Raw genomic sequence first — 26,559 nt, 5'->3', positions numbered from 1 at the left:
TTCGCGACTCCTTAGATACTGAAGCAGTCTATGTCCAAATGCAGCAAGACCTGGACAATATCCAGGCTTGGGCTGACAAGTGGCAAGTAACATTCACACCACACAAGTGTCAGGCAATGACCATCTCCAACAAGAGAGAATCCAACCATTGCCCCTTGATGTTCAATGGCATTACCATCACTGAATTCCCCACTATCAACATCCTAGGGGTTACCATTGACCAGAAACTGAACTGGACTAGCCGTATACATACTGTGGCTACAAAAGCAGGTCAGAGGCTAGGAATAATGTGATGAGTAACCCACCTCCTGACACTCCAAAGCCTCTCCGCCATTTACAAGGCACAAGTCAGGAGTGTGATGGAATACTCCCCACTTGCCTGGATGAGTGCAGTTCCCACAACACTCAAGGAGCTTGACATCATCCAGGACAAAGCAGCCCGCTTGATTGGCACCACATCCACAAACATTCACTCCCTCCACCACCGACGCACAGTAGCAGCAGCGTGTACCATCTACAAGATGCACTGCAGGACTTCACCAAGGCTCCTTCGACAGCACCTTCCAAACTCACGACCGCTACCATCTAGAAGGACAAGGGCAGCAAATAGATGGGAAAACCACCATCTAGAAGTTCCCTTCCAAGTCACTCATTGTCCTGACTTGGAAATATATCGCTGTTTCTTCACTGTCGCTGGGTCAAAATCCTGGAACTCCCTTCCTAACAGCACTGTGGGTGTGCCAACATAGACTGCAGCGGTTCAAGAAGGCAGCTCACTACCACCTTCTCAAGGGCAACTAGGGATGGGCAATAAATGCTGGCCCAGCCAGCGAAGCTCACATCCCATGAATGAATAAAAAATACGCCTCATCCATGTCTCTGTTCCCTCTAGACTTGGCTATGCCAATGTAACCTTGGCTGGCCTCCCAAATTCCACCCTCTGTAAACTTGAGGCCATCCAAATCTCTGCTGTCTGTGTCCCAACTCACACCAAGTCCCATTCACCCATCACTTCTTTGCTTGTTGATCTACGTTGGTTCGCAGTTAAGCAATATCTTAATTTTTAAATTCTCGTTCGTGTTTTCAAATCTCTCCATGGCCTCACCCTTTTTACTTAGTGTCACAAATAATAGTTCTGGCAGGCTTAGGACCTGCACACCCAGGAGTAGTGCCTCTTGTCTTCCAATGCTTCCGGCAGGGCTGCATCATTGAAGTTCTGTGTCCTTCTCGTAGGGCTGTCAATTACAATTAAATGCATTCCTGGTGGTTTCATCACATGACTTTCCCTCATCCTACAGCCTTTAGTCGGCCAACACATCCATCCTTGTGACGTACTGTCTTTCTACGCCAATTTGAAAGTAAAAAGAATCATTGTGCTTGATCACTGTGCTTCCACATGAGTAGGGGAAAGACTGCATGCTGAGTGAGTCACAGCCAGAGTGAGTGTGGGTATTGGCAATTTGGTGCACAGTGGCAATTTGGTGCATAGGGGAAGAGGTGCTCTTTGTATTTTTTCTTTGCTATCCAATTTCTTAAATCTTCAGAGAGTGGTCTTGCCCTGCTGCAGCAGTATAGGCTACAAGGGAGAGGAATGACTGGTGAGTAGTGGGTAAGGTTGGGTAAGTATTTACTACTTTTATCGCTTATAGTTTAAGGTCTTTTTGTGTATATTCTGTAGTAATGAGGATCAGGAAAGAAGGGCCCTAGAGTAATTGATTTAAAAGGTTTAATTTAAAGGGATAAGTCATGGCAGGAGAGCTTGAAACCGTGGTGTACTCCTTGTGCTTCTTGTGGGAAGCCAGGAACAGTTTCAGTGCCTGGGACCAGCATGTGTGCAGGAAGTGTGTCCAGCTGCAGCTCCTGGAAGCTTGGATTTCAGAGCTGGAGCGGCAGCTGGGGACATGTGGAGCATCCGTGAGTCTGAGAGCTTTGTGGATAGCACGTTTAGAGAGGTGATCACAATGTAGCTGAAGGGACTTGAGGAAGGAAGAGAATGGGTGATCACCAGGCAGTCCAAGAGAAACAGGCAGGTAGTTCAGGAGTCCCCTGGGGTCCTGCTCGCAAATTGGTATTCCATTTTGGAGGCTGATGAGGGTGCTGTTTCCTCCAAGCCAAGCTTCTGGCACCACAAGCAGAAAGTCTGTACTGGAGGGGAGGAAGAGAGGAAGAGCAATAGTAATAGGGGATTCTATTGTCAGGGGAACAGACATGCGCTACTGTGGCCGTCAACACGACTCCAGGATGGTGTGTTGCCTCCCTGGTGCCAGGGTCCGGGATGTCACTGAACAGTTGCAGGGCATCCTGAAGGAAGAAGGTGATAAGGCATAGGTCATGGTACATGTTGGTACCAATGACGTGGTAGAAAGAGGGATGAAGTCTTGCATCAAGAATTCAGGGAGTTAGGCAGTAGACTGAAAAGCAGGACCTCTCGGGTTGTCATCTCTGGATTACTCCCAGTGCCACGTGCTAGCGAGCACAGGAATAGGAGAATAGCGCAGAATACATGGCTTAAGAGTTGGTGCAGGAGGGAGTGTATTTCTGGGGAAGGTGGGACCTGTACAAGCGGGACGGTCTACATCTGAACCAGAGTGGGACTAACATCCTTGCGGGCAGGTTTGCTAATGCTGTTGGGAGGAGTTTAAACTAATTCGGCAGGGGGAGGGGTCACAGAATGTTAGCAGAATAGGGATAAATCATAATATAGTAAAACAATCAAGTCAGAGGGAGTATAGCTGCATTAAGTTTCAAGGGAGTAAGGCAAGGCTGGATGGCCTCTACTTTAATGCCAAGAGTATTACAGGTAAAATGGATGCGTTAAGGGGGAGGATTGACACATGGAATTGTGATATAGTAGCCATCACAGAGACGTGGTTGAGGGAGGGGAAGGATTGGCAGCTCAACATTCCGGGATATAGAATCTTCAGGCGAGACAGGGGAGGGGGTAAAAGAGGCGGCAGCATTGCATTATTAGTTAAGGAGTCAGTTACTGCAGTAGGGAGAGATGATATCTTGGAGGGGGCATTGGATGAAGCTTTGTAGGTAGAGCTTAGGAATAAAAAAGGGGAAGCCACATTGTTAGGTGTTTATTATAGACCCCCCAGATAGTCAGCAGGAAATTGAGGAGCAAATATGTGCACAATTTGCGGAGGTGTGTAAAAACAATAACAATAGGGTAATTATATTAGGTGATTTCAACTTTCCCAACATTAATTGGGATAGACATAGTGTTAAGGGCTTGGATGGAGTGGATTTCTTGAAATGTGTACAGGAGAACTTTTTAGGTCGATATATAGAAGGTCCAACAAGGGATGGCGCAGTGCTGGACCTAATTCTGGGGAATGAAGCAGGACAGGTGGTTGAGGTGGTGGTGGGGGAGCATTTTAGTGATAGCGACCACAACATGTTACAATTTAAGTTTGTTATGGACAAAGAAATAGACAAGTTGCAAAAAAATGTTTTGGATTGGGAGAGGATTTTAGTAAAATAAGGCAGGATCTGTCCAAAGTAGACTGGGAATAGCTACTTGTGGGGAAATCTACAGAAGAGCAGTAGGGTGCATTCAAAAAGGAAATGGGGAGGGTACAGGCTCAACATGTTCCCTCTAGGGTGATAGGAAGGAGTAACAAGCCTAGAGAACCATGGATGCCCAGAGATATTCAGGATACAATGAGAAGGAAAAGAGGAGAGCAGTAGTGATAGGGGATTCGATAGTTAGGGGGACAGATAGGAGGTTCTGTGGGAGAGATTGAGAATCCCGGATGGTCTGTTGCCTCCCTGGTGCCAGGGTCCGCGATATCTCGGATCGAGTTCTCAGTATTCTCAGGAGGGAGGGTGAGCAGCCAGATGTCATGGTCCATGTAGGGACCAATGACGTGGATAGGGAGGAGGAGGAGGTCCTGCAAAGAGAGTTTAGGGAGTTAGGTGCAAAGTTGAAGGACAGGACCTCCAGGGTTACGATCTCAGGAGTGCTACCCGTGCCAGGTGCTAGTGAGGCTAGAAAAAGGAGGATAATGCAGCTAAATACATGGCTAAGGAGATGGTGCAGGAGGGAGGACTTCATGTTTCTTGACAATTGGGCTCTGTTCCAGGGAAGGTGGGACCTGTTCCGACGGGACGGTTTGCACCTGAACTGGAGGGGGACTAACATCCTAGCGGGTAGGTTTGCTAGTGCTGCTCCGGGGCGTTTAAACTAGATTTGCAGGGGGAGGGGAACCAGAGTGTTAGAGCAGATAGTGAGGTGGAGGAGGATAAAGGTCAAGTGAGGAATCCATGTACAGACAGAAATCAAGGGTCCGTACGTGATAGAAATGTTCTCAGGTACATCTATTTCAATGCAAGGAGTATTGTCGGAAAGGCAGATGAGCTTAGGGCATGGATTGGCACGTGGGATTAAGACATTATTGCTATTAGTGAGACTTGGTTGCAGGTGGGGCAGGACTGGCAGCTCAATGTTCCGGGGTTCCGTTGTTTCAGACGTGATAGAGGGGGAGGGATGAAAGGGGGAGGAGTGGCATTACTAGTCAGGGAAAATATCACAGCTGTGCGTAAGCAGGACAGCCCCGAGGGCTCGACTACAGAGGCCATATGGGTGGAGCTGAGGAATGGGAAAGGTATGACCACACTAATAGGGTTGTATTATAGACCGCCCAATAGTCAGAGAGAATTGGAGGAGCAAATCTGTAGAGAGATAGCAGGCCGATGTAAGAAACAGAAAGTTGTGATAGTAGGAGATTTTAACTTTCCACATATTGACTGGGACTCCCATACTGTAAAAGGGCTGGATGGCTTGGAGTTTGTTAAATGTGTTCAGGAAAGTTTTCTAAATCAATATATAGAGGTACCAACGAGAGAGGATGCAATACTTGATCTCCTATTAGGGAACCAGGCAGGTCAGGTGACAGAAGTATGTGTAGGCGAACATTTTGGGTCCAGTGACCACAATGTCATTAGTTTTAAGCTAATTATGGATAAGAATAGGTCTGGTCCTCGAGTTGAGATTCTAAATTGGAGAAAGGCCAATTTTATGGAAATAAGAAAGGACCTAGGAAGAGTGGATTGGCATAAGTTGTTTTCTGGCAAGGATGTGTTCAGTAAGTGGAAGGCATTCAAAGGCAAAATTTTGAGAGTGCAGAGTTTGCATGTTCCTGTCAGGATTAAAGGCAAAGTTAACAGGCATAGGGAACCTTGGTTTTCAAGGGATATTGGCAATCTGGTTAAGAAGAGAGAGGTGTATAGCAGGTATAGGCAACAAGAAGCAAATGAGGTACTTGTAGAGTATAGACAATGTAAGAAAATACTAAAAAAGGAAATCAGGAAGGCAAAAAGAAAACATGAGGTTGCTTTGGAAGATAATGTGAAGGTAAACCCGAAGGGTTTCTACAAGTATATTAAGAGTAAAAGGATAGTAAGGGACACAATTGGTCCCCTTGAAGATCAGAGTGGCCGTCTATGTGTGCAGCCTCACAAGATGGGGGAGATCTTAAACAGTTTTTTTGCATCAGTATTTACTCAGGAAACTGGCATAGTGTATAAGGAAGGAAGGGAAACAAGCAGTAGTTTCATGGAACATATAGAGATTAAAGAGGAGGAGGTGCTTGCTGCCTTACAGCGAATAAAGGTAGATAAATCCCCCGGGCCTGACATGATATTCCCTCGGACCTTGAGGGAGACTAGTGTAGAAATTGCAGGGGCCCTGGCAGAAATACTTAAAATGTCCTTAGCCACGGGTGAGGTGCCGGAGGATTGGAGGGTAGCTCACGTTGTTCCGTTGTTTAAAAAAAGGCTCCAAAAGTAAACCAGGTAATTACAGGCCAGTGAGCCTGACGTCAGTAGTAGGTAAATTATTGGAAGGTGTTCTGAGAGATCGGATATATAATTATTTGGACAGCCAAGGGCTGAGTAAGGATAGTCAGCATGGCTTTGTGTGTGGTAGGTCGTGTTTAATGAACCTTGTAGAGTTTTTCGAGGAGGTTACCAAGAAAGTAGGTGAAGGAAAGGCTGTGGATGTTGTCTACTTGGACTTTAGTAAGGCCTTTGACAAGGTCCCACATGGGAGGTTAGTTCAGAAGGTTCAGACACTTGGTATCCATGGAGAGGTTGTAAACTGGATTCGAAATTGGCTGTGTGAGAGAAGACAGAGAGTGGTAGTGGATGATTGCTTCTCAGACTGGAGGTCTGTGACCAGTGGTGTGCCTCAGGGATCTGTACTGGGACCATTGTTGTTTGTTGTCTATATCAATGATTTGGATGATAATGTGCTGAATTGGATCAGCAAGTTTGCTGATGACACTAAGATTGGAGACGTTGCGGACAGCGAGGAAGGCTTTCAAAGCTTGCAGAGAGATCTGGACCAACTGGAAAAATGGGCCAGAAAATAGCAGATGGAATTTAATACAGAAAAGTGTGAGGTGTTACATTTTGGAAGGTCAAACCAAGGTAGGACATACACAGTAAATGGTAGGGCACTGAGGAGTGCGGAGGAACAAAGGGATCTGGGAGTTCAGATACATAATTCCCTGAAAGTGGCGTCACAGGTAGAGGTTATAAAGAAAGCTTTTGGCATACTGGCCTTCATAAATCAAAGTATTGAGTATAGGAGTTGGGATGTTATGGTGAGGTTGTATAAGACATTGGTGAGGCCAACTTTGGAGTATTGTGTGCAGTTCTGGTCGCCTAACTACAGGAAGGATATCAGTAAGATTGAGAGAGTGCAGAGAAGATTTACTACGATGTTGCCGGGTCTTAAGGAGTTGAGTTACAGGGAAAGATTAAACAGGTTAGGACTTTATTCCTTGGAGCGTAGAAGAATGAGGGGAGATTTGATAGAAGTTTACAAAATTGTGAGGGGTATAGACAGAGTAAATGCGAGTAGGCTCTTTCCACTTAGATTAGGAGAAACACGAGAGGACATGGCTTTAGGGTGAAAGGGGAAAGGTTTAGGGGGAACATTAGGGGGAACTTCTTCACTCAGAGATTGGTGAGAGTGTGGAACGAGCTACCATCTGACGTGGTAAATGCGGGCTCACTCCTAAGTTTTAAGAATAAATTAGATAGATACATGGATGGGAGAGGTCTGGAGGGTTATGGACTAGGTGCAGGTCAATGAGACTATCGGAATAATATTTCAGCACAGACTAGAAGGGCCGAATGGCCTGTTTTCTGTGCTGTAGTGTTCTATGGTTCTAGAGGCTTTTAGCAGGTACAAGAGGAGCAAATCAGCGGAGTAGAGAGTGGAGCTTAAGAAAGCAATTAGGAGAGCAAAGAGGGGATATGAGAAAGCTCTGGCTGGTAAAAGTAGGGAAAATCCCAAGATACTCTAAGTTTATCAATGGGAAGAGGATAACCAGGGAAAGTGCTGGGCCCATTAGGGACCAAGGGGGAAATCTATGGATGGAGCCAGAGGACATCGGTAGAGTGTTGAACGAATATTTCACATCCGTCTTCACCCAAGAGAATGAGGATGAAGGTATGGAACTCAGGGAGAGAGACTGTGAGGCTCTTGAGCAAATTGATACAGGGAGTGACAAGGTATTGGAGGTGTTGGCAGGCTTAAAAGTGGACAAATCTCCAGGTCCAGTTGATTTGTGTCCCAGACTGCTGAAGGAGGCAAAGGAGGAGATTGCAGGGGCTCTGACCCAAATTTTTAATTCCTCTCTGGCCACGGGGGAAGTGCCAGAGGACTGGAGAACAGCTAATGTGGTTCTGCTATTTAAGAAGGGTTGTAGAGATAAGTTAGAGAACTACAGACCAGTGAGTCTCACGTCAGTGGTAGGGAAACTACTGGAGAAAATTCTGAAGGAGAGAATCGATCTCCATTTGGAGGCAAGGTTTGATCAGGGATAGTCAACATGGCTTTGTCAGAGGGAGGTCATGCTCAACAAATTTGATTGAATTTTTTGAGGTGACCAGGTGTGTAGATGAGGGTAATGCAGTTGATGTAGTTTATATGGATTTCAGCAAAGCCTTTGACAAGGTCCCATATGGGAGACTTATAAAGAAGGCAAATGCACATGGGATACAGGGTAATTTGATAAGGTGGATTCAAAATTAGCTTAGTTGTAGGAGACAGAGGGTGATGACAGAAGGCTGCTTTAGTGACTGGAAGCCCGTATCCAGTGGCATAGCACAGGGATCTGTGCTGGGTCCCCTATTATTCGTCATTTATATAAACGACATAGATGACTATGTAGGGGGGAGGATTAGTAAGTTTGCGGATGACACAAAGATTGGCCGGGTGGTTAACAGTGAGGTTGAGTGTCTTGGGCTACAGGAAAATATGGACGGTATGGTCAAATGGGCAGATAAGTGCCAGATGGAATTTAACCCTGAAAAGTGTGAGGTGATACACTTTGGAAGAAGTAATTTGACAAGGAAGTATTCAATGAACGGCGTAACGCGAGGAAGTTCTGAGGAACAAAGGGACCTTGGCGTGTGTGTCCATAGATCTCTGAAGGCGGAGGGGCATGTCCGTGGGGTGGTAAAAGAGGCATATGGGACACTTGCCTTTATCAATCGAGGCATAGATTACAAAAGTAGGGAGCTCATGTTGGAGTTGTATAGAACCTTGGTGAGGCCACAGCTGGAGTACTGTGTGCAGTTCTGGTTGCCACATTATAGGAAGGATGTGATTGCACTGGACGGGGTGCAGAGGAGATTCACCAGGATGTTGCCTGGGATGAAACATTTAAGTTATGAAGAGAGGTTAGATAGACTTGGGTTGTTTTCATTGGAGCAGAGAAGACTGAGAGGTGACCTGATCGAGGTGTACAAGATTATGAGGGGCATGGACAGGGTGGATAGGGAGCAACTGTTCCTCTTAGTTGAAGGGTCAGTCATGAGGGGACATGAGCTCAAGGTGAGGGGCAGAAGGTTTAGGGGGGGTGTGAGGAAAACCTTTTTTACCCAGAGGGTGGTGACGGTCTGGAATGCGCTGCCTGGGAGGGTGGTGGAGGCGGGTTGCCTCACATCCTTTAAAAAGTACCTGGATGAGCACTTGGCACGTCATAACATTGAAGCTATGGGCCAAGTGCTGGTAAATGGGATTAGGTAGGTAGGTCAGGTGTTTCTCAGGTGTCGGTGCAGACTCGGTGGGCCGATAGGCCTCTTCTGCACTGTGTGATTCTGTGATTGCCCAACTGGATGATGCTTGACTGTCAACCAAACAGCCTTTTACCTATTTTTAATATTTTTATATCTGGTGAAGAGAAATGTTCAAAGAAAATGAAAAAATAATCTTTCTTAATGTTTCTATGATATTTCTCCAGGGTTGTACACAGCAGTGTCCTGGAGATTGATCTTCAGTTCCTGGAGACTTAAGGCCAATCTTGGAGGGTTAGCAACCTTACTCATGGATGGAACCCTGTCCTCTGGGCACAGATAGCACTTGAATGGTCAAAATTGTGCCTTGAACAGTGCATTGAAAAGGCTGAAAATAAGTTTCTTGGAAGTTCAGCTGCAAATATACCCATTTTACATGGGTTTTACATCAATGCTCGCACTAATGAGTATGCAAATAAGCTTACCTGCAAACTCGCATGTAACTCCCTCAGTTGGCCACTGGTAGGCACAACGATTTTCTTAATTACAACTAGGAAGTTTCAGACCATCGTTTTTGCCTCAACCACTAACCACAGAAATTAATTCCACAGCCTCACAAGTCTCTGTGTAAAGTGGTTTCTCCTGTTCTCTATGTTAAATCTCTAAGATATACGATTGCATTCCTAGCCCCTTGATCTAGACGCCTCAGCCACAGGAAACAGTCTGCTTGTATCCTGCGGATAATTTTTTTTAAAAACAGGAATCCCAACTAGGAGATGGCCCGATTGGCAGGCCTGGCTCTCAGTCAGACAAGGAACAATCCAGAGGACACCAGGAACATTTAAGGAACTTGTTGCTGCGTTAGTGGGACTGTACGTCTGATCTCTGACCCAGGGGCCTTGGGTAGCGGTATGGAATTGGGATGCCAGGGAAGCAGGTTTGTTTGAGGTCAGAGCCGGGGAGGGGTGAGGGAAGCACTACTGCTCCACCTGGCTCACATGCAGTGCTGGAAGGGCATTTATATTTTCCCCAAAACAGTGTTCTCCTTCCTGGATTTTGGGGGGCGGAGGTGGGTAGTGGAGGGTGCCAGGTTTCCTGAAGACAGGAAAACCTAACCGGCCAGCATTAAACATTGAAAAAAAGGTTAAAAGTGGTGCCCCCAGCCTCATTATAATGTTTGAATGGACAACCTCCCTCTTGGGAGGGGGTTGGTTGCCCACTCACTGCCCCACTTCTGTTAAGTGTGGAAGTGGCTGGGCAGATTGGAGGCAGGTTGGGGTTGGGTGTGAAATGTAAAAAAATTTTACATCTCACTCAACCCTACCCCAACTGTTTTTTGCGGGGGAGGTGGATAATAGTTATTACCTTGCTCTCTAATATGATTCTCTTTAGTAAAGATCCAAGTAAAGTATCTATTAAATACTTCACTATTAGTCTAACATTGATTCCATGCAAAATAATATTATTAATTACTAGCGGTAAATCTGAAGATAATCAGAACAGCAAAAAACATTGTAAACAATTGTCAAAATGGCTTTAGGTCGACACTGCTACCTGATCATTCTTCTTGGTTTCTTTGAGTGACAAACCAGGCCAACTATAATTAACCATACAATGTTCTGTACCCAAACTTCAGGAACATTTGATAAAGTTCCATAGGGAGAGGCAGTGGCGTAATGGTATTGTTACTGGACTGGTAATCCAGAAACCCAGGATAATGATCTGAGGACCTGGGTTTGAATACCACCACAGCTGATGGTGAAATTTGAATTCAATAAAAATCATGAAACCGTAAAAACCCATCTGGTTCGCTGCCGTCCTCACCTGGCCTGGCCTGCATGTGACTCCAGATCTGCAGTAATGTGGTTGACTCTTAAATGGCCTAGCAAGCCACTCGGTATCAAACCGGAAATGACAACGGCAAACCCAGCCCTGCGACCCTGCAAAGTCCTCTTCACTAACATCTGGGGGCTAGTGCCAAAATTGGGAGAGCTGTCTCACAGACTAGTCAAGCAATAGCTTGACATCCCTGAGTATGTCCTGTCCCATCCAGCAGAGGTGGCAGCGCAGTCGGGAGGGAGTTGACCTGGGAGTCTTCAACATCGACCCTGTGAAGTCTCATGGCATCAGGTCAAACATGGGCAAGGAAAGCTCCTGCTGATTACCACTTACCATCCCCCTCTCAGCTGATGAATCAATACTCCTCCACATTGAAGACTACTTAGAGGAAGCACTGAGGGTGGCATGGGTGCAGAATGTACTCTGGGTGGGAGAATTCAATGTCCGTCACCAAGGGTGGCTTGGTAGCACCTCCACAGACAGAGTTTGTATAGCTTCTAGACTGGGTCTGCGATAGGTGGTGAGGGAACCAACAAGAGGGAAAAACATACTTGACCTCATCCTCACCAACCTACTTGCCTCAGATGTACCTGTCCATAACAGTATCAGTAGGAGTGACGTCGTTGTGGAGATGAAGTCCTGTCTTCACATTGAGGATACCCTCCATCGTGTTGTGTGGCACTACCACTGTGCTAAATGGGATAGATTTCGAACAGATCTAGCAACTCAAGACTGGGCATCCATGAGGTGCTGTGGGCCACCGGCTGCAGCACAGTTGTACTCAATTATAATCTGTAACCTCATTGCCTGGCATTTCCCCCACACTAACATTACGACCAAGCCAGGGGATCAACCCTGCTTCAATGAAGAGTACAGGAGGGCATGCCAGATGCAGCACCAGGCATACCTGAAAATGGGTTGTCAACCTGGTGAAGCTACAACACAGGACTACTTGCGTGCCAAGCAGCATAGACAGAGCTAAGTGTGTCCACAACCAACGGATCAGACCTAAGCTCTGCAGTCCTGCCACACCCAGTCTTGAATGGTGGTGGACAATTAAACAACTCAACAAACACACAAAAAAAAACTCCATCCTCAATGATGGAGGAGCCAGCACATCAGTGCAAAAGAAAAGGCTGAAGCATTCGCAATAATCTTCAGCCAGAAGTGCCGAGTGGATGATCCATCTTGGTTTTATATATACATACATATATATATATATATTATATATCAATATGTATATATCATATATATACGTGTGTATCATATATATATATGTATATATATATATCAATTTACAAAACAATTTTATGACAGCACAGCAACCGTTAGGTTTGTGACAGCAAACAACCGGAAATTACTCAAAGTAGCAGTTCCTTCCTTGAACTTCAGCTTATAAAACAAAGTCACCTCTGGGTTTGATTTCAACTTACCTGGAGCATGCAGCAGTGAAGTATTCTAAAATTCCAAAGGCCGACATTGTGGTAAGTTTTCACATAGGTTGTTTTCAATACTGATTCTTAAAAAGCATGCATTAAAAACCTTTATTGTTAAAATATAACTACGATTAGCATATTTTTATTTAATTTGAAATCGGTAAGTGACAAAACAAGGACTAAGTGCCTTTGGAAAATAGTAAGAATTAAATTTTGGAAATAATCCTGCATAAAAATGTTTGGAAAAGGAAACTGTTAGGATTAACATTTACTATCAGGTTATTTGAATAAATCCTAATTTTATTTTTGGTTAATGAAATAATTGTACATGCTAATGGAACAGGCAGGTCAGAGTCTATCCCTGTACATCACAAGGATCTGTGCTTTATTTCAGTTATTTCAGCAGACCCAATTTCTGGTTTCCAATTATGACAGAAATCTATGAATATTACGAAGATAACATCACACTTCCCTTTCAAATTTCTGTATCATATTGTGAGAATACCGAAGTTGATGATTTCAGTGGGGTTTTTATGCCCTGTTTTTATTCAATCGTATTTGTGATAGGGCTGCTGGGGAATTCCCTGGTTATTGTGACATATGTTTACTATGAGAAGCTGAAGACCGTGACAGATGTCTACATGATGAATCTGGCGATTGCTGACTTGCTCTTTCTCTGCACCCTGCCATTCTGGGCAGTTGACGCATACATTGAATGGATTTTTGGAACTTGTATGTGCAAAATTGTGAACGGGGCATACACTGTCAACCTCTACAGCTGTATGCTAATACTCACCTGTGTGAGTGTCAACAGGTACAAAGCCATTGTTCAAGCAACAAAAATGATCAACAATAAAAATAAAAAAAAGCACAGTATGTTCATTTGTGTAGGGGTTTGGGTATTTACAATCATTTTGACTCTTCCAGAATTCATATTAAGTGAAGCACATACTAGTGCGTCCAATAAAACTAAATGCGTTATGATGTCTCCTCCCAATTCAGGCAACATGATCAAAGTGGGAGTGTATGTAACACAGATGGTAGTGGGATTTCTGATACCCTTTGTGGCCATGATCATTTGCTACTCAATCATTGCAAAAACTCTGCTCCAGCATAAGGGGTGTCAGAAGCATAAATCTTTAAAGATTATCTTTGCAGTTGTGGTTGCATTTGTGTTTTGTGAACTGCCATTCAACATTGTCTTGTTGATTGACACTATAAAGATCATCAAGCAAGAAATCCCTAGTTGTGAATACACTGCAAATGCAGACTATGCAATTATTGTAACAGAGAGTATTGCATATGTACATTGTTGTCTCAATCCTATCCTTTATGTATTTCTTGGAGTGAAGTTTAGAAATAGCTTTCTGAAGATTTTAAAAGATGCTGGATGTATCAGTCAAAAACAGTTGGCTGGGTATCTGAAAACTGAGTCTGAGACATCACGACCTGTATCGGGTATATCTGAAACAACAACTATGTATCCTCTATAAAATAATAAAGATATATAAGAATGTACAATAGTAAACTAAATAAGTGTAAATTGATGAAACAGCATAAATTGTTGTTTTTACCCATTTTTTCCTGATTTTCTCTGATTCACCGCTGTGTTATACCAAAATTAACCTAGCTGGCTCAAGGTCAATTCTATGCTGTACATATTTATTTCTTACTATCTGTGAGTATAAAATGTTGTTTAATTTGTTTAAGCACAAATATATATTTCTGTAATAAAATGCTCGACAAGTATTTTTTTTTCCATCAGATGTGTTTTAAAAATCATACTAAGTTTTCTGTTTAACTTCTTACAAATGCAAAACTCTGTTCAACCAAGTGTAGAGCATAAATGCCGGTATAGGCTTGTTGGGCCAAATGGTCTGTTTTTGTGCTGTAAATTGTATGTAATTCAACCATTTCACAGCGGGAAAATAAAGAAGTGAACACATCCCAACAATTTATTCTTTAGCACACAAAAACAGTGACAGGTATGAGGATAATGGCTTTGGCTTTGACAGTTAATAATCCTTGATTCAACCATATGATCTAATGGTTGATAAAATTTCACCTAGTGCTATTGCTGTTAGTGCCTCAATGCTAATACTTCAGTGGGTAAATTGTCAGGGTCTTCTTAACATACATAAAAGTTGCAGTGGCCCTTGAGTCGTCTATGATGAGCCGAGATATGGAAATAACTGTGGAAAGCAATGCATGAAGAAAACCTTTCACTGATCACATTGTTTATGTTCTAATGGTTAGCAGCTGTTGCCCTCCAGGAGCTCACCTTTCTGTCATTAGATTATATATAGAGCCACCAAGGTTGACTGACTGATTCCTGCCCAGGAGCAGATAAGCTACAGCATCAACGTTGTCCCAAATAAAAGAAAAAGTAAACAAGGTCCAGATGAAATTTGGTGACATCCAGAAACACTAAACAAAAACCATTCCCGTGAACTCGTGGGATTAGATGCAACCTGTTAGCCACAGCTGAAAAATATGGTCTGTCTTATGGGAAAATGTCAGTCAATTGTCATCTCAAAGATACAACTTCACATTCTGTAGAATGTGAGTATTGTTGGCAAGCTTATCCAAATGCCCTTGAGCAATTAGTGGTGCTGAGCTGCAGTCCATGTGGTGTAGGCGCACCCAAGTGCTGTTAGAGAGTTCCAAGTTTTTGACCCTGCGCCAGTGAAAGAACAGCGATACAGTTCCAAGTCAGGATGATGGGTGACTTGGAGAGGAACTCGCAGGTGATGGTGTTTCCATGCGTCTGTAGCTCTGGTGGTAGGTGCTAGAGGTCATGGTTTGGAAGGCACTGTCAAAGGAGCCGAGGCATTTGCTGCAATGTATCTTGTATATGGTACACGCTGCTGGCACTGTGTGCCAGTGATAGAGGGAGTGAATGCTGCACTGTTCCACTAATGTAAGCTTGAGGAACAGCACCTCTTCTTTCGATTAGGCACTTTCTAGACTCAGCACTGAGTTTTAACAATTGCAGCCGTAAAATCTGTCCTCCAATTTTGTTCCCTTTTCTTTGCCTATTTCAGTTTTTCTCTATTTTTGCTTTCAGACAGCGGAACACCTGCTTGAGGCACATCTTATCTTTTATTTTGCCCCAGCACCATTCTCTTTGGCACTCTAAGATTAACTCTTATGTCATTCAACCTTTGAAGTTGCACCCTATCAGAGACCTTCCTTCTGTCCTTGTCGCACCCACCTTTGCTCAAAACTTACTACCATCTCTAACTTTTTCCAGTTCTGATAAGTCATCAATCTGAAACGTTAACTCTGTGTCTCGCTTTGACCCCGACCCCCAAATTATACTGCCAAGATTAAGCATATGAGGGTTTTTTTATTGAGAGAATGGGACAACAGCTTATCTCTATCACTGGCTACATGAGGACTTGCAGTTGCACTCATCAGCCTGTGTTGCTCTCGTTGTAGTCAAGAAGGTCACCACTGCACTTGACTGTTATGAGACAGGCTCATTTCATACAGCCACAGGAATCTCCTTAATCTCAGTCAGGCTGCAGTACAGATGTGCAACACTTCAGGTGACTGACACGTACAAGAGAGCTGACGAATTAATCAATTTTGAATCACATCGAGGCAACAGCGAAATGGGGTCATCCACTGTTAAGGTGTTGTTGGTTTTCTCAAGGCATCCCATTGCCTTGCAAGCTTCTGCAGAAAAATCCCTCAACTGGCCAAAATAGGAAGAGTTTCTGCTCCCTCAGTGCACAGATTGTGCATGACAATGCCCAGTGCATTCTACAAATCAATATCAGAAATGCTGAAGGCTGTCATGATTCTGCAGCATTCCCTAAACCCTTCAGAAAAAAGATCAAAGGATGCCTCTGAATGACAAAGACAAACTACCTCTTCCGTGGATAATGACCATGCTAAAAGTAGTGGCAGCAGATTGCTACATTGGGTCACATGTCTACAAGATGGGTCTTCGAGAATTCCAGTCTCACAACCTTTTGCGCATTTCTCCTGCTCTCTGTTTGAAATGTAACACCGTATCTCTAGTCCCTCATTCTAGATCAGAGCTTCCCAAACTGTGGATTACGACCGCCAGTTGGGGTCAGCTATGTGTGATCCTTCAGGATGTGCATCAGCTGCAAGGGTGGACCCGGGGATGGAATGTCGGGAATGAGGGTAGGCCAAGGGCTTCATGATGACTCCCTAGCTTGGCGATGGAATGTGATCATTACAGGGTAAGGTGCAATCATGCATCTCAAGTATTTTTCCACAGAGACAAGGAGGAGTGCTGAAAGCAGGCAGCATGCAAAGCTGCCTTCTTCATGGCTTTGATGCAACTGAGCAGAAGAAGGGCCCATCGTCGTCTGGCAGGACAAAGGGAAGAGCCTCGCCCTATGGAACATGAGCCAGTGGGGCCGCCTGAAGAACCAGAAGTTGAGAAGGAGAGACCAATTCCACGGAGGCGTTTGGTGTGACTAAGGGTGTACTGAAGACTTGGAGATGAGCGACAGACAATGCCACAGACTCCTTTGCTTGTCAAGAGATGTGGTAGCTCACATTTGCCACATCCTTCGGGAGGATCTGACGACGCATGGCCTGGGAAGCCATCCACTGGCTCCAAAGCTGACCGCTGCACTCAACTATTTTGTGAGTGACTTATTCCAGGGCTCCACTGGAGATCTCAGCAGAATATCGCAATCCTCCACTTATAAATGCATATGAGAGGTCGCTGATGCCCTATTCAGTAAGGCACACAATTACATCCCGTTCTCCCTGGACAAAGCGAACAAGGCTGCCAGAGCTGTGGGATTTGTTTCCCACAGGCGCAGGGTGTCATCAATTGCACACATGTGGCCTTAAGAGCTCCGTGGCAGCAGCTACTAAGATTTATCAATAGAAAAGGCTTCCACTCTCTCAACATGCAGCTGCTCTGTGATCACCGAAAGCAGATTATGAAGGTTTGTGTGAGGTAGCCTGAGAACCTGCACGACTCTTACACCTGGAGTTCCTTGTGACTGCCACAGATCTTTGAGGGCCCTCAGCGCTTTCAGGGTTGTCTCACTGGTTCTAAAGGCTACCTGCAAAAGATATGGTTAATGATGCCTGTTCGGCGGCCACAGAGTGCTTCACAGGAGAGCTACAATGCTGGTTATTCTGTAAAACACTCTGATTGAGCAGACTATTGGCATGCTGAAGATGCATTTCAGGTGTCTGGACCAGTCAGGTGGCGCTCTCCAGTAATCTCCTCAGAAGGTGTCCCACGTCATTGTGGTTTGCTGCTCTCTACACAACCTGGTGCTCCAAAGGGGGTTGAATTGTCAAAATGGAGAGGTGGAGGAGCTGCACGTCTCCTCCAATGAGGGGGGATGCCGAAAGGGATGACGCCAGAGAGGTTGAGGAAGTTGCCACCCCACAGGAAAAGGCCATAGCACAGGCCTGACGCTGCAGACATGCCGGTGAGGCCCTTATAGCGACAAGGTTCCAGGGCGATGAAGAAGACTAGCTCATATGAACTCATTTCACCTGTCCCTTCGACGCAGGGTAGACATTAACATTTTCTTTGCTGTCCCCAACATCTCAATAAAGAACATCAATCTGAAAATGAGTAGACGCAATCTTGTGTGATGATGGCCACATTCTTGGAAGGCAAGGATAAAAACAAAAAGCTAAAAGCTACTGCGGATGCTGGAAATCCAAAACAAAAACAGAATTACCTGGAAAAACTCAGCAGGTCTGGCAGCATCGGCGGAGAAGAAATCAGTTAACGTTTCGAGCCTTCATGGCCCTTCGGCAGAACTGAAGCATAGTTAGGAGAAGGGAGAAATATAAACTGGTTTAAGGTGGGGGGGTGGAGAGAGAGAGACATTGAGGGTGTGGTGATTGTGGAGATGAGCAGATAATCAAAAGATGTCACAGACAAAAGGGTCAAAGAGGTGTTGAAGGTGGTGATAATGGAAGACAGGATATTCAAAGTACAGCTCTAGTGGGGGTGGGGTGGAAAGACTAACAAGGTTTTAGTTTTAGATTTAAAAATAATGGAAATAGGTGGGGAAAGAAGAATCTATATAAATTATTGAAAAAAAAGGGGGGGGGGCCCATCCCCACCCCGTTTCTCACCCCCCCTCCCCCTTTTTTTTCAATAATTTATATAGATTCTTCTTTCCCCACCTATTTCCATTATTTTTAAATCTAAAACTAAAACCTTGTTAGTCTTTCCACCCCACTCCCACTAGAGCTGTACTTTGAATATCCTGTCTTCCATTCTTAATTAGCACTTTTCTTAGACAAATATCACCACCTTCAACGCCTCTTTGACCCTTTTGTCTGTGACATCTTTTGATTATCTGCTCATCTCCACAATCACCACACCCTCAATGTCTCTCTCTCTCCCCCCCACCCCACAACCTTAAACCAGTTTATATTTCTCCCTTCTCCTAACTATGCTTCAGTTCTGCCGAAGGGCCATGAAGGCTCGAAACGTTAACTGATTTCTTCTCCGCCGATGCTGCCAGACCTGCTGAGTTTTTCCAGGTAATTTTTTTCTTGGAAGGCAATGCAGCCTATGAAGCATGTGGCCTTTCTGCAATGGGATAATCTGAAGCATTCAATCTCAAGCAAGTAGACATGGTGCAGTCCTTTCAAGCATCACACCAACATTTCACTGCCTATGACAGCCTTCAAGAGACAGGAACAGCACTGCAAACATCAATGCACTCATGGCAGTATGCCTGGAGCATTGCAAGGCGCCTCAAGGAGCACAATCAACTTGACCATCTGAACACTGATCTAAATCCGGACAGCAGCATCTCTCTATAGGTCATCTTTCATGCATGAATAATGTTCTGGCCTCATCCTGATACTGAGTCCCCAGGGTGAAATCACTCTTCAGGACCCTATGATCTGTCACTCTAAATCTTGGGTGCGAGCCTGCGAGTCAGGTTACCTTTGTGTGCAGACAGAGAGCTCCAGCAGCACCATCGTCTGATCACTGACAAGCACTCAAGACTCTGCCTGTGTCGAGAGCTTCCAGCATTGCCACAGCATCTGGGTGTGACATGGCCTAGCCAGTCTCAACACCACATTTTGGGATTACTTAGTAAATTCGTTAACACTAAGGACCACACAGCAGATAGCTTAAATCGCTTCCTAATACTGCCCTGCACATTTTCATTCTAGCAGATTGAGACATGTACGAGGAAGCCTAGGACACTGATGGCACTGTCGCAATCAGATAATCATTTCAAGTGTCCTTATGAGAGCGCTAGCACAGGGATTATGTCAAGCCATGCTACCCAGACCTTCAGGTGCAATGAGCACCTTCACATGTAATAGGCTGGTATCATGAGGTTAGATGCACACCTATAACATTGCATAGGCGTGGCTGTCTAGCAGGCGTATCAAGAGTCACCAAGTGCTAACTAGGTCCATTGCTCTGCATCATGCAGGTGGAGAGTGGAAACTATTATAGGGGTAAGGTTCAGCCGTAACCGTGGTCGTGACTTAAAACTGCAGACCGCCATGAAAGACTAAGGCCCCCGACGATAACTTACACTGTAACCCACACCAAAACCTGACAGCCATTACATGGAGGCCATTGAAAAGTTCACTTGGTTGGAATGACTCCAAGGCGGGTCGTGTTTAAAATCTATAACACCCACAGTGAACAGGTTTCAGTGCAGCAGCATCAGGAAAATGAAAATCTTTCCAAAATCTACACTCATGACTTTATATGGTCATCTGATGCAAGTCTCACATATGAATTGTTCAACCACCATATTCACAGAGAAACTGTTTTGTTCATGTTGCTTCTGTGGACATAAAATCAACTGACAGAGCTGAGATTGAGTGACACACCATAGACCTGAGGAACATGATGAGAGATACTTGGGGAGCGGGAGCATCTGTTGCACTTGGATGACTTTGGAACATTGCATCACATGGAACAGCCATTCACCAGCTGAGATTTTGAGGCAGAAAAGCAAAATATATTTACACATGTGCAAAGTATATACGGTGAGTGAACATCCATGCCATCACTGTGCTCTTAGTACTTCTGAATTTTTCTAACCCTTCTGTTTGGTCTAGGTGTAAACCCGACATTTGCAGCAGAGATAGAGACAGTCTGCTGACTGCTACACCCTGTTGTCTAAGATGACCTTGGCAGGCATCCTCTGAAGGTCAGAGACCTGGAGGACACTGGCCTGATGAGGGTCTCCCGTTCAGGGGCAGGTGCACCCTCCTCGGCCTGATCAGCAGTAGTTGATTGGGTCACAAACAGAGGGGATTTGGAGCAGCTGGACACCCTTGGAGTGTCCTCTGTGGGGGCCCTCAGGGTGTCCGGCTCCCTGTGTCTGTAATCTCCCCCACCCCACAGGCATCTGAGATATCTGCTCTCCTCTAATTTTGGCTGCCTGAGCTTCCTGATTTTAGTTACCCCACCACTGTGGCTGTGCCTTCATTTGCCAAGGCCCTAAGCTCTGGAATTCCTCCCCAAAAGCTTCTGACTCTCTACCGTTCTTTCTTCCTTTAAAATGCTCTTTAAAACCTCCCTCTTCGATCAAGGATTTGACGATTTGCCTTAATATCTTCTTGCGTAGTGACAAATTTTGTTCTATAAAGCTCCTGAAAAATGTCTGGGAATGTTTTCTGACATTAAAGACACTATATAAATACAAGTTGTTGTTGTTGTTCATTATCTTGAACACTTCTGTTAAATCTCCCCTAACCTTTTCCGTGCCAAGGAGATCAATCTAATTTGCTAATTTCTCAAATTCAGAGTGTTGTGACTGCATATGCAGTTTGACAAAAATAACCCTTCAGCACATCTTAAGGCCCTTTATCAAGTGATGAATCTTTTAACCTAGCACTTCGGAATTTTTACTCATCCTGTATTCTCACTTTGCGCTGGGTATCAGCTTACCCTTTAAAATTTAAATTACCAGTGGCTGTTTCTTATGACTTGCAAATATCTCACTTCTTGGAACTTGCAGAAGCAATGTTTTTGTATCTTGAATTACTGGAACAATAAACTGACCTTACGCTAGTAGACTGCATGTAGCTGACATTTATTTATTGCGATAAAAGCAAAAAACTGCAGATGCTGGAAATCCAAAACAAAAATAAAAATAAAAATACCTGGAAAAACTCAGCAGGTCTGGCAGCACCTGCGGAGAGGAACACAGTTAACGTTTCTCTTCAACGGAACAGAATATTTATTGCGTTCAGGTTTAAAGAACTGAGCAATCAGTATTTGTAGTGCTGGTATGTTAACATCAAAATCTTGGGGTGACATTTTCCGTCCTGGAGACTAAGGGCAGATTCTTATGTCCCGCGGGTGGGCATGTGATCAGGCGTAAAATCGCACGAGATGACGTTGGGCAAATGTCCTGACATCATCGTGCACTTGCGCAATATTTCACTCAACGGGCACGAGCAAAAGTCAGAAGCATGCCCACTGACAATTGAGCGGGCAATTACGTCCATTAATGGTGCAATTGTCTCCGATTTTTTGTGGCCCATCCAACCTTACTGTTGGCGGACGGGCGAATCGGCCTTTACATTTTTCATCAAAACTCATCCTAGGGCAGGATGAAATCTCCATTATGAAATAACATAAAACTAAATACCTGCGGACAGCATTTTTATGCGGTATGCTTTCAGGTGTTTGATTGTGATGCATGGATGTTTTTTTTGCAGCTCATTACACCTCTATTTCAGCATTTGCAGGTGTGCAGCTGCCTGCCTTCAGGAGCTCTCTCGCAGCGCTCACCCAAGCCCGTGATGATGTCATCCTCCACCCTCTTCCCACCCCCACCCCGGCAGCGCTGAGTTTTTCAGTGTGCATTTCACGCTGGCTGGCCGTTAATTGGCCAGCCAGCGTGAAATCGCGGTTGGGGGCCAATCACGGTCAGGGGTCCATTTCCTGGGCTCACCCATCACGCCCGCCCACCAAGGGTAAAATTCAGGCCTAAGGGCGTTGGCGGGCGGCAAAGTCTCCTGCTGGGCGGTGGGGCAGGTTGCCACACCAAATAGTTCACTTTTCAGCTCATTATTTATGCATAAATGAGCAGCTCGAATTCATCTGCCTCGCCATTACCCCATGGGGTCCAAGGTCCGGCTGCCATATTTAAATGGCACCCACATACACATTCACTCTTTGCAGCCCAGGGCTCCTAAGTGAAACAATGGCTCCAAGGGGAAATAAACCCTCTGCCCCTAAATTCAGCAACACTCCCTGGAGAGACTCCTCGAGGCAGTCCAGGACCTGTAATGGGAGTCAGAGGTCCACCAGCCTCACTATGCCATATTGAAAGTGGGTCGCGAAGGAGGTCAGCACCTGTGGGCCATAAAAGAGGGCTGCCATGCAGTGTAGGAAGTGAATGAATGATCTCATCCGCTCTCTCAGGGTAAGTCAATCTTCTCCTCACTCTCAACTCACACTCTCACAAGGCCACCAGGAATTCACAGAATTACAGTGCACAGGGATCTCAAACACTACCAGCAGAAGGGACATCACCAATGATTCTCTAAGGCACACTTCAACATCAACATCTCCTGCGATATCCTGCACAAGTCATGTCTTCAGCCCTTACTGGGGGCCGCTCAGCCATGCACGTTTATGATCTGCTCTTTCATCCATGGTGCTCAGTCTATCCCTCTGTCTTTATGCAGGACAAGGTCATCCACAACAAGAGGGATTGGGGGGGGGGTGCGGTCTGGAGACCAGGCAGGCTGGCACAAAGGCGGGTCATCATCTTGGAGGGGTTGTTATGACCGATGCAGTTGGTGAAGTGGAGTTATTAAAAATTCCCAGGAGGAAACATTAAACAACTGTCATAACCTATAAATTTAAGAGTGGAATTTTTGGGTCGGCAAGCGGGGGCGGGGCCTGGCAGCCGACGCATGAAATGATGCGGGCGGGTGTCCCGACGTCACCCCGCGTCATTTAGATTTTCAGTTAGGCGGGGGAGGGCAGCCGAGTCAAAGGCCTATTAAATCTATCTGTTAAAAACTAATTGAAATAATTAAATGAGCTGCCCATCCAACCTTAAGGTCAGTGGGCAGGCAAAGAGCCCAGGCGGCCTTCGCATTTTTCATGGAACCTCATCCACAGGCAGGATGGGGTTTCATGAAGTGTTGTAAAATTCAATAAAAATTTTTTAAAAATTGAATTGACGTGTCCCAGCTCATGTGACACTGTCACATGAGGGGATGTTTTAAAATTCTTTATTTGGATGTTTAAAACTGAAACAAATCTCACTGAGGCACCTCTGTGCCTCAGAGAAATTTCTGCACTCTTTTGCGCGCATATGCAAAAGAGCGCAGGCCCCAGCTTAGGGAATCCCCCCCCCCGCCCGCACAGGGAGTGCTCAGCACTTCCGGGCAAGCGTCATGCTGGGTGGGACTTAATTGACCTGCCCAGAATTGGCCCACCCATGTAAAATGGCAGCGTGGCCCCGATCGGGGGCCGCCCATCCCCACATAAACACCCCGACGGGGTGAAATTTCTGCCCTAAGTGTCATGTTTGAGATGCAACTCTAAATTCAGGAATCAGGCCACCAGTTCTCGAGGCTTTGCATTAAACTAATTGAAACATTTGATTAATTTACACAGGTTAAAATATATACACATGGCTACAAATTAATACTATCATAACTTTTAACAAATTCCCAAACTAATCTCCATTAAGGCAACAGCAACCCATAGACTTAACCAAACACCAGGCAAAGCATTTTCACCTTACGAATTCAGAATGAGGTTCTTTCATTTTGGTTGTTGTGGAGCCAGTTGGAGGCTTGCAGCTGCCTTTTGATCTTACATTGCCTCTGCTCTGCACACCCGAAAACTGCTGAAGTTATACCTACCACCACTGACTAAATTCAAATTCTCACTGTCTCATCAGCCTCTTTGAACTTCACCTTTTAACAATGAAACCCCTTTCATAGTACCAATTTTATTAGTAATATAAACATAAGGCTTGGTATCTGCTAGAGAGGCGTCAAGTTTTCTTGAATGTTCTATCCAAAAAGTGCAAATGCACGCTATCTCTCTTCCATATCGAAACTGGTACACATCAAAGCACCCAGACTAGCTGGCTTTAATATAATTAAGACACACCCGCAGACTAAACCTCTATTTTAAAAGAAAAATATTTTCCAAAATACTATATACATTAGTAGCTTCATGGCAGGGGTTTCCTCTGATGCACACGGGGCATCCCCCAAAGGATGCAACCCCCTTTTCCTTCCTTTTTCACCTCAAATGGTGAAAAAGCAGACTCCCCATTCATGCCCATCTGCCCATGCCAACTGCATTATGGTATGGGGTGCATAATAGTAGGGTCAATTGGCTTGTTAACAAACTAAATTGCCCGCTCCTGATTTTTTTTTTAAAATGGCAGTGGGCTGCCAATTTCAGCATCCACCACCTTACCGTAGTGCGGGAAACTGGTGTGGTGATGTTGGGTTTGCGACCTGACGTCGTCACGCCGGGTTTTATGCACAGGATGGCAGCAGTCTCGATTTGCAAATGTAAACTCCTGGCCGGGAGTCTTATGATCTGCAATCCACCTCGTGAAAGGGTGACGGAAGCAGATTCAATAACAATTTTCAAGAGAGAATTGGATAATTATTTTGAGGGTAAAAATGTCCAGGGCTATGGGGGGGAATGGGACTAATTAGAATGCTCTTTCAAAGAGACAGCACAGGTACAAAGTGCCAATGGCCTCCTTCTGTGTTGTACTATTCTTTGATTCTACTTCATAATTCACAACATGAAAGGCTTGATTTTGGAGCACTCTGCCACAACTTAGATGATGCCAAATAATAATGCAGCACTAAGAAATCGAAATTTATAGAACAAGAAAAAAGACAGAAATAAATAATCCTAGAACTTCTTTTAAATAGTGCTGGTTTCTATTAGTATTTAAATATGTAAAGCAAACATTCATTTTAACCACCTATCTTTCTTTAACCACATCACTGCATGTTGAATTTGAAGACATTTCACACTTCTGACAAATGAACTTCGTCCCACATTTTGGACTTTTATTGTTGCTCTCTACCGTTGATCCTAATCTGGAACCTAAATTTTACAAAGGCATGCACCCAGTTAATGTTGCCTCTAAATTTCTTTTGTTTGGCACGGTCTGCTTAACTCAATTTGTGGCACCTTGCAATTTTAGTAAGAACTTGTGAGCAGCCTGTGTGGTATTTTCCACATTGCAGTGTGCTGCATACGCCTGCAACATAGCAGGGTCTTTGCTCCCAGCATGCAGAGAATTACACATCAGAAGCAACTGTATTGAAATCTCACATCTCAATGATTTTCTGTGCATTATAATTAATGGTGGAAAATCATTGAGAGAGAGTATATTTTTCAAAAAAAAAAAATTATTCTGGAAAGTTCACTGTGTGCACTTTCAGAAGTTTTGCAAATCTTGCATTTGTGGCTACGGACATGAATGGTCTCATATTGTCTTTGCAGCTTGAGGCTAAGTGTTAGCAACAAAGAGACAACAAATCAGTTATTGCCCAAAAATAATCACTCTTGTGCCTGCCCTGTGCACTCATGGCTAGTTTCCCATTTTCTACGCTTATGTAAACTTGAGGTCATTCAAAACTCTGTTGCCCATCTCCTAACTTGCATTGAGTGCTGTTCACTCATCAATCAGCCCTGTGCTCGCTCACCCACATTGTCTAATAGCCAAACAACATCTCAAATTTAAATTTTTCATCCTTAGTTTCCAATCTACTCCGTGGCTTCGCCCCTCCCTATCTCTGTAATCTTCTCCAACCCATATCTAAGATATCTGCGCTATTCCAATTCTGGCTTTTTAACCACCTCATTTTAATCACCCCATCATTGATGGCCATTCTTTCAGCTGCCAGTCCCCTAAGCTCTCGAGTTCCCTCCCTAAACCCCTCAGCCTCTCTTTCTTGCATTAAGATGCTCCTTTACACATACCTCTCAATTGCTCTAATATCTCCAAATGTGGCTTAGGGCAAGATCCTGATGTCAAGGTCAAATGTGGGATCCTACATCACATTGTGTCGGTAACTCAACAGTGATTTTGCCAGAACTGGCCAATTAGTAGACAGGCGGTGCACTTGCCGTCCAATTAAGGATGGTAGATGGGCTGTCGAGACTGGGCTAGTAGGAGGCCCTCCAGTATTGATGGCCAGTAGGGGTCTCTCCAGGATGGAAGGAACTGCAGCCCGCATCGCAGGTAACAGAGGGAGAGAGGGAGGGGGAGAGAGAGAGAGA

The 26,559-nt window shown here is 44.8% G+C and overlaps 2 protein-coding genes across 6 annotated transcripts in view; one reads left to right on the top strand and one right to left on the bottom strand.

The window, feature by feature from the left end:
* Positions 1-26,559, bottom strand: part of fyco1a (FYVE and coiled-coil domain autophagy adaptor 1a) — a 197,293-nt gene that overhangs the window by 70,940 nt on the left and 99,794 nt on the right. The gene's annotated exons all lie outside the window — the stretch shown is intronic.
* On the top strand, positions 12,626-14,058 carry LOC144679153 (C-X-C chemokine receptor type 6-like). Its single transcript, XM_078539521.1, has one exon. The coding sequence runs from the start codon at positions 12,740-12,742 to the stop codon at positions 13,802-13,804; it is 1,065 nt and encodes a 354-aa protein (XP_078395647.1). The 5' UTR covers positions 12,626-12,739; the 3' UTR covers positions 13,805-14,058.

The sequence above is a fragment of the Cetorhinus maximus genome, chromosome 3, assembly GCF_964194155.1.
Source record: "Cetorhinus maximus chromosome 3, sCetMax3.hap1.1, whole genome shotgun sequence".
Taxonomy (NCBI): Eukaryota; Metazoa; Chordata; class Chondrichthyes; order Lamniformes; family Cetorhinidae; genus Cetorhinus; species Cetorhinus maximus.
Note: the sequence above shows the minus strand (reverse complement) of the source record. Positions and strands in the feature narration are given on the sequence as shown.